We start from the raw sequence: 15,049 nt of genomic DNA, 5'->3' as shown, positions 1-15,049 counted from the left end.
GGATGTCAGGACTGGAACTCAAGCAGGTCAGGAAGCAGGAGCTGATGCAGAAGCCATGAAGGGATGTTTTTTTACCTGCTTGCTTCCCCTGGCTTGCTCAGCCTGCTCTCTTATAGAACCCAGGACTACCAGAATCAGTGTCACCCATTACATATAGTCACCTGCTGTTTTCGTTCCTTTTTCTTTTTTTTTTTTGGTTTTTCGAGACAGGGTTTCTCTGTGAAGCGTTCCTTTTTCATTTTATCTCATTTAAATCTTATCTGTGAACTTATTAGATACATTGTTGCCTCTGAATTTAACTGGTTAGATGATCTGTTCTGGTCTCCTTGTCTCTGTCCTGGTCTCCTTTTCTCTGCTGACACACAGGGAAAATAACCCAATGACTTCTCAGAGTCTGAGCACCGAATTTAAGGTATTCAAAAATGGAAGGAAGCCTTCGTTTTTAACACTGTACCTAAGAAGGAAGGACTTGACTGCTGACCCTCTCTTTAGGAAAAAGAAGAGCTGATGGGAGGAACTGTCAATGTGCTATAAGGCTTTACTTTTCATAATTAAATAGATATGTAATAATAACTTATTTTAAAATTGTATTTGTCATATCTGCATGCTCATGATAGGGTATGGCACAGCTGTGTCACAGCATGTTCTGTGGTGGTCAGAGGACAGCTTTGTGTGTCACTTCTTCATGGTTTCCAAATATTGAACTCAGTTTCCAGGCTTGTGTTGACAATGCCTTATCTGCCAAGTCATCTTGCCAGCCTTTAATAACTGTTTTAAAATGGCATTGACTGTGTGGCAGCTACAGGAACACAGATGTGGTGGGAGTGAGGGGGATGAGGGTGGACCAGTGAAACTTCTGGAAAGGTGCTCTGGGTTCAGGTCAGTGGACACTCACAGGAAGCTCAGGAAGCTCAAACCCCTGGGTGAGGTCATCAGGGGCAGGAGGCGTCTGTCTACAGCCTGCACAGCGCAGCATGTGCCGGGCCGGGCTGCACCTCGCCTCGCCTGGGACTGCCCGGGCACTGAGTATTGACTGATTGTAAAGGCAGGGTGCAGTGGGACCAGAAAGGCAGATATGTGAGAATCATGTCATAACAGGCTTTACAGGTACCATCTAAGGAGTTTAAATCTTGTCTTAAGGTCACCAGAAGCCAGTTAGACAGATTTAAAACCAACTCACAGAATAAACTAGGAACGTACAGCAGAACACAAAAGACAGAAACATTAAAGACCGGAGTTAAAACAGCAGTGACCAATTGTAGTTTTTGAGCTAGAAGTGACATAGAACAATAACAGGTTTCATGGGCTAGAGGCCTAGAATGAGGACGAAAGATAGGACAGAAGCCAGTTGGCTTCTTGGGCTTTGACACTGAATCATTGTTTCACTATGAGCCTGGGAGTAGGAGGCGTGGGGTGCATGTAGGGTGCACCCCTGAGGCAGCAATGAGGATGGGAGCTCCTGGCCAGCGCTGAAGCAGCTGAGGGAAAAGGCTTGTTAGTTTTCCCTTTCTGTATAAACTGTGTCCCGACTGCAGTGTCCCCAGTACCATCTGCAAATTAAATATAATGTATGTAGCTCAATACAACACGATAATACTAATACTCCTGTACCATGTAAATTACTGTAAGATAATTGGATCTTTTTATTTTAATAATAAACCCAGGAGAGTGGGAAAGCCATACTCATCCTGGAGCCCTGGTCCTTAAAGATGATTTTGTCAATACTTGTGTTATGTAACACATACCGTGTAAGCCAAGTTCTGTGTAGTGTAAATCAGTCTTTCCCAGACACAGAAATGCATGGTCCCATTCATTAGTTGTGTAGAAGTGACATATGACACAAAGTCTAAGTGATGTGCTCTTCCAGGCCCTTGACGTTAGAACTGTTGGTGCTGGACATCTTGATTTGCTGTCTGTGGACGAAAGACCCTTGACATGAGCATAGCTGTGGGGCACAGATACAAAGAGGCAGTGCATTGGTTTTCAGATGTGGATTGTACACTCTACTTTCTGCACAGTAGTACATTTTACCTCTTAGTTCTTCATTTGAATGCACATTGTTTTATAAAAAAATATTGTGTGTGTGTGTGTAATGTTCTGTCTCATGCACACCAGAAGAGGGCATCAGATCCTTTATAGATGGTTGTGAGCCACCATGTATTTGCTGGGAATTGAACTCAGGACCTCCAGAAGAGCAGTTAGTCGTCTTAACCACGGAGCCATGTTTCAGCCGCAGTACACATAGCTTTAAACATTATTCTCCCTTTATTACATTTTAAATTCATTTTAGAACAAACTAAATGTTTAATTTTCTCACTCAGTGTATGAGCCAACAAATTTCTATATTCTGTTCCTACCTCTTATTTTGGAACTTTATTACATTTTAAACTCATTGTAGAGCAAATTAAATGTTTAATTTTCTCATTCAGTTTATGAGCCAACAAATGTCTGTATTCTGTTCCTGCCCTTCATTTAGTGTTTTAAATAAGTTCCACGCCTCTAAAACTGTGTTTCTGGTTCTCACGGACGTTGCTTCCTGCTTGTAGAGACTAACTGGAGGAGCATGGTGGAGACGTCCGACGGCTTGGAACCATTGGAAATGGAGAAGACGGCTCCCTGCACGCACAGCCCTCCTGAGAAGCCCAGCAGACTCACCCTTGACACCAGCCTGGTGGGTAAGCAGCTGCCGCTGACTGCAGGCAGCATTACCTCAGCGCCAAGCCAGGGCAAACCCACGGGTGACAAGGATGAGCTGAAGCCGGACGACCTGGAGTGGGCCTCCCAGCAGAGCACAGAGACTGGCTCCTTGGATGGCAGCTGCCGGGATCTTTTGAATTCCTCCATCACCAGCACCACCAGCACTCTTGTACCCGGCATGCTTGAAGAAGAGGAGGACGAAGAGGAGGAGGAGGAGGATTATACTCATGAGCCCACATCCGAAGAAGTGCAGCTCAATAGTAGAATCGAGTCCTGGGTCTCCGAGACCCAGAGGACTATGGAGACACTGCAGCTTGGCAAAGCCCTTCCTGGCTCCGAGGAAGACAGTGCAGAGCAAAGTGGAGAGGAAGCAGCGGAAGTGCCCGAAGGGCTGGAGTCGGGGGCAGACAGTGAGACCTGGACTCCTGACCAGCTGCCAAAGCCCAGCAGTAACAAGGGCAAAGAGCATCCTGATTCCAGTTCTCCTCCCCAAAGTACATAACTCAGGAAGTGCCAGCTGTGTCCAGCTGTGTCCAGATGCAGCCATGTACCTGACCTCTCTCAACATCTTCCACTGTCCAGTCACTTACTATGTTTTTTATTCCCAACAGACTTTTTGTAGCTCTTACCTATTTTGTTATGATCTCTGACTTTGCTTTGAACAGTGTCCACGTCTATTTCTAAGAATTGTTTAGAAAATTCAGACTTATTTCAACTTACTTTGTAATGAAAAATAATGACTAAAGAGAGAAGACCAAATTCTAAAGAAAAACAAACAAAAAACCCAACTAATGGCTATTTAAGGTTATTTTACAAATTAAAGATGGAGGTTCGAAGGACCAGTGTTTGCTTGCATGCCCATCTCCTTCAGGGGTATCTGTCTGAGTTACAGAAGCTGCTTGTGAGAAGAGCTGGAGGTAGCATCGGGGACTAAAGGCCAAGGCCGAGGCCTCAAGACCGCACAGTGCTGTGCATTAAAATTGGATGCAGATTTAATTCGGTCCATGACGTTTACTTCAGAAGTACTGGTCATTGTGAAAGTTGGGATGGACTAAAACGGCTTGCAGAAGTCAGGCGAGCACTGGAGCGTCAACATGCTGATCTTGTTTGTGGGAAGGGGTAGATGTCTGTAAGATCAAACAGTCCCTGTGGTGGGACTTGCCAAGTTCTGTCTAACCCTTGCCTCTGACCTCAGGAATGCTCTTGTACATAGCATGTAAAGTTAGGCAAGCTCTGACAGGCCAACCAGCACAGCCCTTCCCTGCAGATTCACAGAAGCAAGGCTGCCCTGCTGTGCTCTGCTGCTAGCATTTGCTTTAGGACCCTCCTGGTTTGAGGTGTGGATCTATTTGCATATTCAAAGGCATCCACATTGGAAGTCATTTCATCTGTTTTTTAATCGTACATTTCTGTACCTTCCTCAGAGCAAGAACCACAGTTAAAGGAAGTCAGGGAAAGGAATTTTGCAGCCTGTGACATGTTCAGGGAAGGCTTGGAAGAAGCTGGAGAAGAAAACAGAAGGTTATTCTAATTGTGCTGATCCTTCAGATGGTTTATCATATACAAATATATGCAGAAATTAATTGTATTCATAATTATTTATCTCTGTCCTTCTCTAGGAATGTATGTGTTTGCTTGGGAGAATCCTAATGAGCTGTTTTGTTTGTTCTCCAGCCACCCCCTGGATTCTGTTGTCTTTACAAGTGTCTTGTGAGACGGGAGAATCATACTTCACCCATCTTTTGTCTTCCGTCTCCTCCTCCTTCACACCCCAGCTCCCAGTTCACAGATGGACACCTGAGCTTCCTTCCTACCTATACGCTCCCAGGAGAGGCAGCAGCAAGGAGGTGCTCTCCTCCCCTGCTTATCTGGAGCAGGACTTTGCCTCCCAGAGGCAGAAGAGAGAAATTAGAGATAGTCTTTACTGAAATAATTGGGACCTACTGTGATCGTTCCAAGTTTTATAATGCTGGCATTTAATGCTGGAGAGATGAGATTTTTGGCTGATGTTACAGTTTTTTGTGAATTGTGAAAGTTTAGGAGCATTGCTCTATAAAAAATGTCAGTCTGTCAACTTTATTAGTGTGCTAAAGGGGACAGTAGTATACCATCCAGTCTAAACTGCTGTCCAGTGTAGACGTTAGGCACTAAGTATCTGACACTTGAGTTAGACGTAAGGAATGAAGCCAACAGTGAGGTGGATCTACACGGGCTGATTCTTACTGTCTGCATAGTTAAGAAGCCTTAACTTGTTTAAAGAGATGACGGAGGTTTCGAAGGCCTGACAGTCTTGAAAGGAGGTGGAGAACTTTTCCTACTTTGCATGATCGTGTTTCCTGCTTGGTGTCAGTGACTCAGAGAGCTCTTGATCTCGAGTTGGTGGCTTTTCAAAGTTTCTTGTATTTTCTCCTGGGCTGGGTGCAAATCATCATTTTACATTTTTGACACTTGCACCAAAAGAGAAGTTGAGGAAATCTTGAAAACACTAGTAACTTAATTTTGCCGTCGGTTTAGAAGTTGAGTGGGTGCCCGCTCACAGGCAGTGGCTTTCTGGCCACAAATCCAAGGGACCACAGACTTTATACAGGGAAATGGTCACTTCTAGAGGACAGTTCACAGTTTATCAAAGGGAGCGCCACCACGCTGAGAGTATCCCTAAGTATGCATCAGTGTGTGTGTGATCTGTTTCCTCCGGGTAAGCTTGGCCGGGCGGGGGTGTTCGTGTATATTGAGTCCCAGGCTCTAGAGGAGGTACGAGGAATAGGAAAGGTTTATTTTTGGAAGTAGGTTTGACTCTCTTCGGAGTTGTAGACATAAATCTAATGGTAAGAATAAGTTTATTGGCACAAGAAGTAAAAGCTGAATTTTTTTTTAGTGTGTAGATGTAGTTTTACTGGCAATAATTAGTGTTAGATTTCTATCAGCATATGAATTACAGTATAAGTCACACCCCCCTGCTTAGCCCCCTCTGGTAAGCCTCTTTGTTGTAATGATTACTCCTTGAAGACTGGTGTTCATAATAGCTTAATTTTTTGGTTTTAATCTTTGTAAATGATGTAATATAATTTCTTTTGACTAAACATGGAAAAATAACGTGTGTTATACATTGAAGTTTTTACAGGCTTTGACTGGAATCATTTTTGAAGAGACGGTATTTTATATGCTTCCAGTGTTTGGAAAAGAATTAGTCAAAAGGAATTCAAATAATTTAAATATTGACAAATTAATATCCAAATAACATACTTGTGTGATTTTTTTAATAACCTGGGGAAAGTAGGGGTGGGGTGGGAATTACAATGTGCAAATAAAGAGCGATCTTTGCATTCATTTTCAATTCTTAATACAAAACTGCTAAATTGTAACACATTGTTACTTTAATGTATGTATAAAGTATTATTACTGTAAAGCTGCTGTTTGCTTAAGGAATTATCATGTAAGTATTTTCTGTACATGGTGCCAACAGATTAGAACATTAATTTAATTCGCTGAAAGCTTATCTTTTTATTTAAAATTTTCTGTGGAATATTTTATTTGCAAACATCTCTCCATCTCCCTTGTTCCTTTAACCTTTGTACACACCAGGGATTCCGTAGAATCTAAAACTGACTCCCAGTTAATGATAGCATTTAAACTTTGTTGGCACATCACACCTTAAAAGTATTTGTATTGTTTTGTAATTTAATTTCTAAATATACCACCTGAATTTATAATTTAATGTCTTAATTGTAGTGCTCTAATAAAAACTAGCAAAACTAATGGATTATACCAAAAGAGAATTTCTGTGTTCTTTTTCTATGTGAAGGATAAAAGTTATCTCACGTCCAGAGGTTAATAGCAGCCTTTTTGCACAGTGGGGTCCTCTGCTAATTAAGTGATTTTTGAAATGCATCATGATATCACCCCAGCTCCCTTCCCTCCCCTGCCCAGGCGGATTTGAAAAGTTTTGCCTGCCGTGGGTCTTGCACTCACCTGGCTTTGCCAAGATCCTCGCACTGGAGCTAATAGCAATCTCTGGAGTGGTCAATGCAATGCCTTCTGCGCAGACCGTTGTAGACTCCCATAGGCTCCTGTAGATCCCTCCTTTCCCTGTGGTTGACCCTCAGGGCTCACAGAAGCCCAGTCATGTCTGGGACTTCTGTCCTGTCCAAATGATGCAGTTGTGGAGAAACTAAGAAACTATCCAGGATCTGACAGCCAGTAAGTGGCAGATCTGGAATGCACGCCCCAGCCGTGGCCTCACTGTGTCTTAGGTCAGAGTGCCCAGGTGCACACAGTTTCTGGGACATCGTGGGCAGTGAGCAATGAATGCTGCCTCACCTGTGTCACTCAGTTTTGGTCACATTGACCAGAAGAAGGTGTGCATAGTTCCTGAAGACAGCCGGAAGCTCCCATGAAGCACTGTTTCTCTGAAGAAAGGGGAAAAGAAGTGTATTCAACAATAGATCTGCTGCCATGTGCTTATTTTTGAGTCTGGAATGCCATCACTTGGAAAACACGTTCACAGGTGGTTTTATTTTAAGAGACTTGTTTGAAACATCTGTTGAGTAGTTAATGCCCTGAAAGTCTAGAGATGCCATAAACTCAGTTCTGGGCCACCCTAGAAAGCAGATAACCAACACAAAGCAAGTCACATGACAAGTTGGGTTTTCTGTGCAATTGGAAGTATGTTTATGCTGTAGTTTACTGGGTATATGATAGAATTGTGTTTGGACAGTGCATGTGATGTCATTTCAGAGTATTTTATTATTAAGCACCTCCAGTGAGTTGTAACTGAAAAATGAAACCGTGATGTTGGTGGCTGGTAACATCAGAGTGTATGTTCTGATGTTGGGTTGCCAGCGTCACTGTTGGTGCTGATGTTGTACTTACGCGGTTGCTTACACGGGACAGTGAAGCCCCTGCATCCTTTGGCTCTTCCTATTACAAAAGCTTTCTCTAGTATGTCATGCTGCTTTTGAGGCATCTAGGATTAAGCCCATACTCTCAGGAGTGCTAGGCAAGCCCTGCACTAAGCCACAGCGTGGCTCAGTGGCATCTGAGTGTAAAACATGACAAATTAGAGTGATTCCTTCGGTTGCTGCTTTTTCAGCTGATTCTGATGATTCTACTTTGTTCCCATGACAGCAGAGCTTATAGCTTCTCTGCTAGGCATAGACTCCATCTCAGGAAATCACTGCTTTTGCTCATGTGTGAGAAGTGACTCATTACTAAAGCTGTGTGAGAGAGATGGTTCCCCCATCACACCCTAAGTCTGCTTCTCTGTTGCGCTCACCTCGTCCAGCAAGAAAAAAAAATGCAACACGGTCGGATTCTTCTCAACAGCCTTTTTTATTTTAGGAACACCTCCATGCTACGGGGGAACCCCGGAAACCCCGGGAGGACTGCTTATATACACCCGAGCACTGGGGAGAGCTATGTGTCCTCCTGGGATTGGCCAGTCTGTCGGCACTTTGATTCGTATGCACCCGCTCGGGTTGGCGCCAGATTCGGGCTAGCGCCTGCGCAATGGCGTTGTTTAACGGCGCCGGTGTACCAGAGGCCAGCGCCATCTTTTAGGCGTGCGGCTGCCTACACTTCTCCTTATGGTGGTGCTTTTGTTATGTTTGCCACATCCATAGTTAATTCTCTACTAAAATCTGGAACCCTTCACCATCATCTACGAGAGCTGGAATTGATGTTGACACTTCCCCAAGAGTCACATTTTAAAAAAAAATTGGTGCTGGGAATTGAAGCCAATTTCCTACACAAACTAGGCAAGCACTCTGACTCAGAGGCACGTCCCCAGCCCATGACCTCCTGATGACATCTGGAGTGATCATTTCCAGAAGGTTTTTAATTTTTTTTTTCACCAATCTCCATCAGGGGAGTCACTATCTATGGCAGCTCTAGCCTCACTTTCAGAAGATGTCTTCGTCAGCTCCTTGTTACGGTAATAAAATATTTAATACTGGCTGTGTATAAAGAAGAAGTGGCTTTGATTCTTGTCACCCTGGTTTGTTCTGTTCTGAGACATCTCCCTAAGTTGCCTCCACTTTCTGCACAGTGGCTTTCCAGACCTGGGCTGCTGTACCCACCCAGTTTGACACAGCTCCTAGCCCAAGTGCCATTTCACCTGCTCATGTATGTCACAGGGGCAGCAGCTTTTCCCAGTCCCACTGAACCAACATCTGCACACTTGTCTAAGTCTCCCAGCTTCTTAGAACTGAGGAGAGTTAATAGTCTGTCTCTGGGTTGGGCTCTGTCTTAAGGGAATGCTGTAGCTAATATGATTTTCTGGTTCATACCACTAGACTTGTGTCAGCCACCTGGCTCTTGTGCTCTATGGCCGTGTGTGTGCACTGGGTTGGTACTCAGTTTCCCTCATGGGCCTTGTGGGTTCACTGCTTCGACGGCTGGTGCCAGAACCCAGCTTCCAGCCTATCTCAGTCTTGGGTATGTCCTCTTCAACCTTTTGATTGAAAGTGAGAGACCCTTTTGGTTCAATACTTACAAACCATAGTATGGTTATTAATTTCAATATTGTTCTACCTTAGAGACTAGGGAAGCCCTAGGAGATGGAGAAAGACAGCAGCTGGTTGATGAAGCAGCCAGAACACCTCCAGTACTTACTGATGTGCAGTTCTCTGTCTTACACAGGCATGGGTCGTGGGCACCCCCTGTACTGGCTGGTTTTGTGTGTCAACTTGACACAGGCTGGAGTTATCACAAAGGAGCTTCAGTTGGGGAAATGCCTCCACGAGATCCAGCTGTAAGGCATTTTCTCAATTAGTGATAAATGGGGGAGGGCTCCTTGTGTATGGTGCGGTCTCTGGGCTGGTCATCTTGGGTTCTATAAGAGAGCAGGCTGAGCAAGCCAGGGGAAGCAAGCCAGTAAGGAACATCCCTCCATAGCCTTTGCATCAGCTCCTGCTTCCTGACCTGCTTAAGTTCCAGTCCTGACTTCCTTTAGTGATGAACAGCAGTTTGGAGGTGTAAGTTAAATAAACCCTTTCCTCCCCAACTTGCTTCTTGGTCATGATGTTTGTGCAGGAATAGAAACCCTAAGACACCCCCAAAACAGTTACATAACCCAGCATCATCAAATGTCACTGAGCCCAGATCACCAGTACAAATGTAATAATAATGAGTGTATTTGAAACATTGGTAGGATTACTGAAATAAAGATTCTGGGAGTTGAAGTGAGTGCTGATTACCAACAGATGTGCCCAGCAGAGGGTCAGTGCGAACCTTCACACTGTGTAGAGCACTGTGTTTATGAAGAACAATACAATGAGGAATGGGCTCAGTGACTTAAGCTGTCTCTCCATCATCCTCTCAGCTCAGACCTTTCTCCATGACTGACTTGGAAGCCCTCTGATAATTTAGTTTTTTATCAGCCTTTAATGACTATTAGATATTATAGTTATATGGCAGTGGCTCACCAATTGTGTCTCTTTACAATAGCCCATGTCCTTCAGTGTCAGGGAAGCCAGTGTTTAGGTGTAAAAACATCTGAAGTCTTGGCTCTGCCATTTTTAGACAATGGACCTTGATTAAATAACAGGACTGTTTATTTTTCTCCAGTAATTTATGTATTTACCTTACATCCCAATCACAGCCCCTCCCTATTCTCCACCCAGTCTCACCCTTACAAGTCCCTTTCCCCATTTGCTCCCTCCCCTTCTCCTCAGAGAACCTTCCATGTGTACCACCCCACTCTGGGGCATCTAGTTCCAGCAGGACTGGGTGTATCTTCTCCCACTGAGGCCCAACCAGGCAGTCCAGGTAGGGGGGAAGGAATCCAATGGCAGGCAACAGAGATGGAGACCCCCCACCTCCACTTTTTACATGAAGAGGAAGCTGCACATTTGCTACAAATGGATAAGGGATCTAGGTCCAGCTCCTGCATGCTCCTTGGTTGGTTGTCCACTCTCTGTGAGCCTTCATGGTCCCTGGTTAGTTGACCCCGTAGGTCTTCTGTGGTGATCTGGACTCCTCCAGCTTGTCCAGTTCTACCCCCTCACCCCCACTTTTCTACAGGACTTTCCAAGTTCTTCCTGATGTTTGTCTGTGGGTCTCTGTCTCAATCCACAGCTGGATGAAGCCTCTCTCAGGAGACAGTTATGCTAGGATGGGCTCCTTCAAGTCGGGCAGTCATTGTTGGCTGTTAAAGGGATGAGTTAGTGGATGTGGAGATGCCCTGTCGTAGGGTTAGAAAATGGATGTGCATTTAGTGTGTGGGTGTGTGTTGGGGGGGTTCGTATTACACACCCCAACTTCTCATTCTGCTACAAGCTACTGGGGTGACTTGGTGCATTCAGCCAGAAGTATTTGCCCTCATCCAAAACATCTAATCTTGTGTCAGCTCCAGGACACTATGCAAAGACCAATGTAAGGACGGTGGTCTTTACCTTTGTCCCATTGGCCTCTCCCTACTGGCCAAAGGGGTGCAGCCATTAGGTCAGCATAAAATTGCGGCTTTGGTAAAAAGAGACAGTAGACACAAGTGAATGGCTGGCTAGTTTAGAGTCTGCTGGGGATAACCGAGCCCATCTCCGGATCTCTGCCACTTCCCAACGAGGGTGAATTCTTATTGCTGCGTGTGTATCTCGTGTGCTTGGGCCTCTTCCGGACCACGGGTTCCCATCCTTTGATCTGGCTTTCCCTCACTAGGAGCCCTGGCCAAAGGACGTGCCTTCTACACAACTGACCACTGTCGCAGCGACCAGGCAAGTGCATTTCTATTTTCATCTCAATTCCCAGCATCTTGGGAAAGAACTTGGCTACTTCTCTGGACCAGACCCCTGCGGAGGGAGGAGAGCCTGCAGGCTCCTTCTGTAACCTTTCTTTGACTTGGACTCAGAAGACAAAGGTGATCTTGAGTGCTGCGGAGACACAGCTTCCCTTTATGCTACCACCAGGCCCCGGAGCCGCCTGCTCACCAGTACTGAGGCCCCTTTGTCCTGGTGGGGGACTGTGGCCTCCCTCCCCGATCCCCTCCTCGCCAGTCGCTGTGCCTGGAGAAGCCTTTGGACTTGCCCGGCGCACACTGGCTCTTTCTTCTCGGGCTCCTGCAGCTTCGGTGCAAGCGCGCCTGGTCGGCTGGCCCGCCGGCTCATTCCGTGCAAAAGCTCAGGACCGCTCCTCCCCTGCCAGCCCCAGCTTCTGCCCGAGCTAAGGCCAAGGCCAATGGCAGCCCAGAACTGTAGTTCCCGCTGCCGTCCCCAGGGGTCGCAGCGATGCACCAGGAGGAGGCTTTCGCACCTAAATAAGCAACCAGCTTCTAGGAATTTATCCCAAGAAACAGGGATTGACGTGAGAATATTAAGAGAGAGGGATATTATCTAAATCTTATTGTAAAAACATCCAGACTGGCAGAAACGACGGAAGCCAGGGAGACGCTTATAAAGGTTATCTTGAACCCTTGGCTGGCATTTTAGATATTACAGTCAATCTCCGTGTAAACCTCTGTGGTAAATTATGGTGCATTTGCGCAGTGGCAGCAGATAGCCATTAAAATAACTCATCTGCAAGTGCATGAGAAATATGGGGATTTCGCCAAATGAAATGGGTAGAAAATTACGTGTGATATTATTATTATTGTTACTATTATTATCATTATGATTTGGGGTTTTTTTTGTTGTTGGTTTTTTGGGTTTGAGGGGGGTTGTTTGTTTTGTTTTGTTTTGTTTTTTCGAGACAGGGTTTCTCTGTATAACCCTGGCTGTACTGGAACTCACTTTGTAGACCAGGCTGGCCTCAAACTCAGAAATCCGCCTGCCTCTGCCTACCAAGTGCTGGGATTAAAGGCGTGTGCCACCACCGCCCGACTTGTTGTTATTATTAGGGAAAGAAAAAAACTATGGTTACGTGTGAGGGAGAACGTGGAGATAGATGTGCTTTGCGTGAGACTAAAATGTCATCAAGGACTGTGTCTAAATTGGCATGTGGATGAACTTAATTTTCATCTGTTTTGTTTTCATCCCAGTCAATAAGGTACTTGTATGTAAATGGAAGGGGGGCTTACGTTGTGAAGTCAGAGAGGTGAAAGGGCTCATGGGATTCTAACAGCGGCTGGTGGAGGTCAGCCTCAGAACAGGGCTTACACGTGGCCGTGGCCGAGTCACCATGCCTGAGCATTTGCACTTCCACCAGGTCTGCCTTTTTCTCTGGGCCCTGCACTGGCTCTGCAAGCTGCAGGCCCCGTCCCTGTCACCTATTCTGAGGTTCCTCCAGTCACACCTCATCCCAGGCCTCTGTCTAGTGGAGGGAGTGGAAAACACAGAAAAGGCCTTGTAGAATTGACCCCTCCCCGTGAAGTTCTCTGGCCTAGCCTGGCAGCACTAAAGGGGCCTTTCTAACTCTCTCTCACCTAGAAGCCTCACTTTAGGGGAGGTAATGTGGCAGCCCTTAGCTGGAGGAACTCACAGTTCTCTTCTCAGCCTCCTGAGTGCCGGGTTACAGGCATATACCTATCGTGGGGTTCTTCTCTTCACCTTGATCTGATTTGTTGGAAAATGAGAAGAGAACCAAATTTCCAACCCAGGCTGGGCCCACCTCCTCTTCCTCCTCCTCTTCCTCTCCCTCCTCTTTCCTCTTCTTTCTTCTTCTAATATCAGGTAGAACTGTTCCTTTCTTTCTAATACAACACAAAACTTCATCCTGTTGGCATTCAAACTCAAAACAAAAAACCTGTCACAAACTTAACAGCGTAGCTAATTCAATTCACCAGTCTTTCCTAGGGTAGTCTGTTCTCTGTCCATTGTAGATTCTCATATTTCACGTGCGGCATCTAGTCACCTTATCCCAAGGTCCTCAAAATTCCCTGCTTATTATTCCGCTGAATCAAAGTCTAGAATCTCATCTAAGTCATCTGCTCAGCTTCCCCAAATCTCATTAAGCCATCTAAATTAGGAATGACTGAGAAGGAGCTACCCTGGGACAAAGTATTCTCTATTTGTGGACCCGAGAAAGCGAAGAAACAAATTGCTTGCTCTTAAAATATCACAGTGGAGTAGGCATGGAAGAGCCACTAGCTACAATCCAGCTTTGAGAAAGAAGAAAGTTAGAAGCAAAAAGCATCATTGTGTTTCAGGCAGTTTACAAATCTGGCCAGGCATGTACAGGTTCAAAGACCTGGGAACAGTCATTGGAGGTCCGTGCATCTGTCTGAGTCTTTCTGTCTGTCTTAAGACAGAAAGAAGATGGCAGCTTTGAGGCGGAGGCATTGGTAACCATCTTTGTGGAGCCTTTCACAGCAATGACAGGTTTAAAAATTCAGCTACCATGAGGAACATTTTTGAAAAGCTGCTTAAAAACCTATCTGGGAAAAAGGAGATGCGGATTCTCACGGTAGGTTTAGATGCATCCTCAAACCGCCTTCTTGTACAAGTTGACATTGGGAAGATGCTGGTGACCATCCTGTAACAGGTTGGTTGTGGAGACAAAAGGGTAGTGAAATAGCAGCTTCACACTCTGGAATGTTGGTGGCCCGGACAAAATTAGATCTTTATGAGGACATCATTTTCAGAGCAGTAACAGTAATGACAGAGGGCAGATCCCAAACTCACCCGGGTGTCAGCTGATACACTCAGAAAGGTGGCTTTCTGGGTAAAGAAGCGGGATCTCCCAGAGGCTGTGAACACAGCAGAAACATTTGGCTGACACTCCCTTCACCAGAGAAAGTGGCACACTTGGGCCACATGTGTCACCAGGGGGGATGGCCTGGACTGGCTCCTCACTAGCTCAAAATTCAGAAGTGACCAGAAGCAGCCATTGCCTGAGCATTGTGGCTAAGCCAGCCGGCTTTTCCTGCACCCATGTGTACATGTGAGGAGCCCATGGGCTGTCTGGCTCTCTTCCACCATGCCTTTTACACACTATGGGAGAACCAGAATGACATTGGAAAAGAACTGAAACGAACAGTGCTACATTTTGAATGTTACCTTCCGCCCCACTAGTCTTGATGGTTATTTTTGCAAAGTCCCTGTGGGAATATCTTTGACTGGAAATGGTGAAAGAAGCCAGAGCTGGGCAGGTCCCATTACTGTGGTCCTGGGTCTGGTATCTCTACAGTCCAGAATCTCATCCCATCTGTGGTGACTCTTTGCAAAAAAGAAAGAAAGAAAGAGACGGCCATTTTTCCCCTCATCACGCTAAAGCTAGCAAGCTTCCTTTTCAGTGCTTTAAAGTGATTCTCAGGAAGAGATATCTGCCTGTGACCAGGCATGAAGAGGATCAGAAAGCAACCCTTCCCCTAAGTTCTGTTTCACCCCCAGCTTCCTGCTTTAGCTTGTTTTAGTTAAAGGAAGCAGCGAGCTTTTTTCAGTAAAGTATAGGCTGCTACATTGCAGAAGGTTCCACCCTCTCCCTT

The 15,049-nt window shown here is 45.5% G+C and overlaps 1 protein-coding gene across 2 annotated transcripts in view; it reads left to right on the top strand.

Annotated features, from left to right (window-relative positions):
• The window catches only part of Secisbp2l (SECIS binding protein 2 like), a 48,623-nt gene extending 42,150 nt beyond the window's left edge, over positions 1-6,473 (top strand). For both annotated transcript variants that reach the window (XM_021150851.2, XM_029472233.1), the window contains one exon: positions 2,547-6,473. In XM_021150851.2, the coding sequence (XP_021006510.1) occupies positions 2,547-3,199 (653 nt within the window). In that variant the 3' untranslated portion in view covers positions 3,200-6,473. The remainder of the gene's footprint in view (positions 1-2,546) is intronic.
• The last annotated feature ends 8,576 nt before the right edge of the window (positions 6,474-15,049 follow it).

The sequence above is a fragment of the Mus caroli genome, chromosome 2, assembly GCF_900094665.2.
Source record: "Mus caroli chromosome 2, CAROLI_EIJ_v1.1, whole genome shotgun sequence".
NCBI lineage: Eukaryota > Metazoa > Chordata > Mammalia > Rodentia > Muridae > Mus > Mus caroli.
This window is presented reverse-complemented; position numbering and strand designations above follow the sequence as displayed.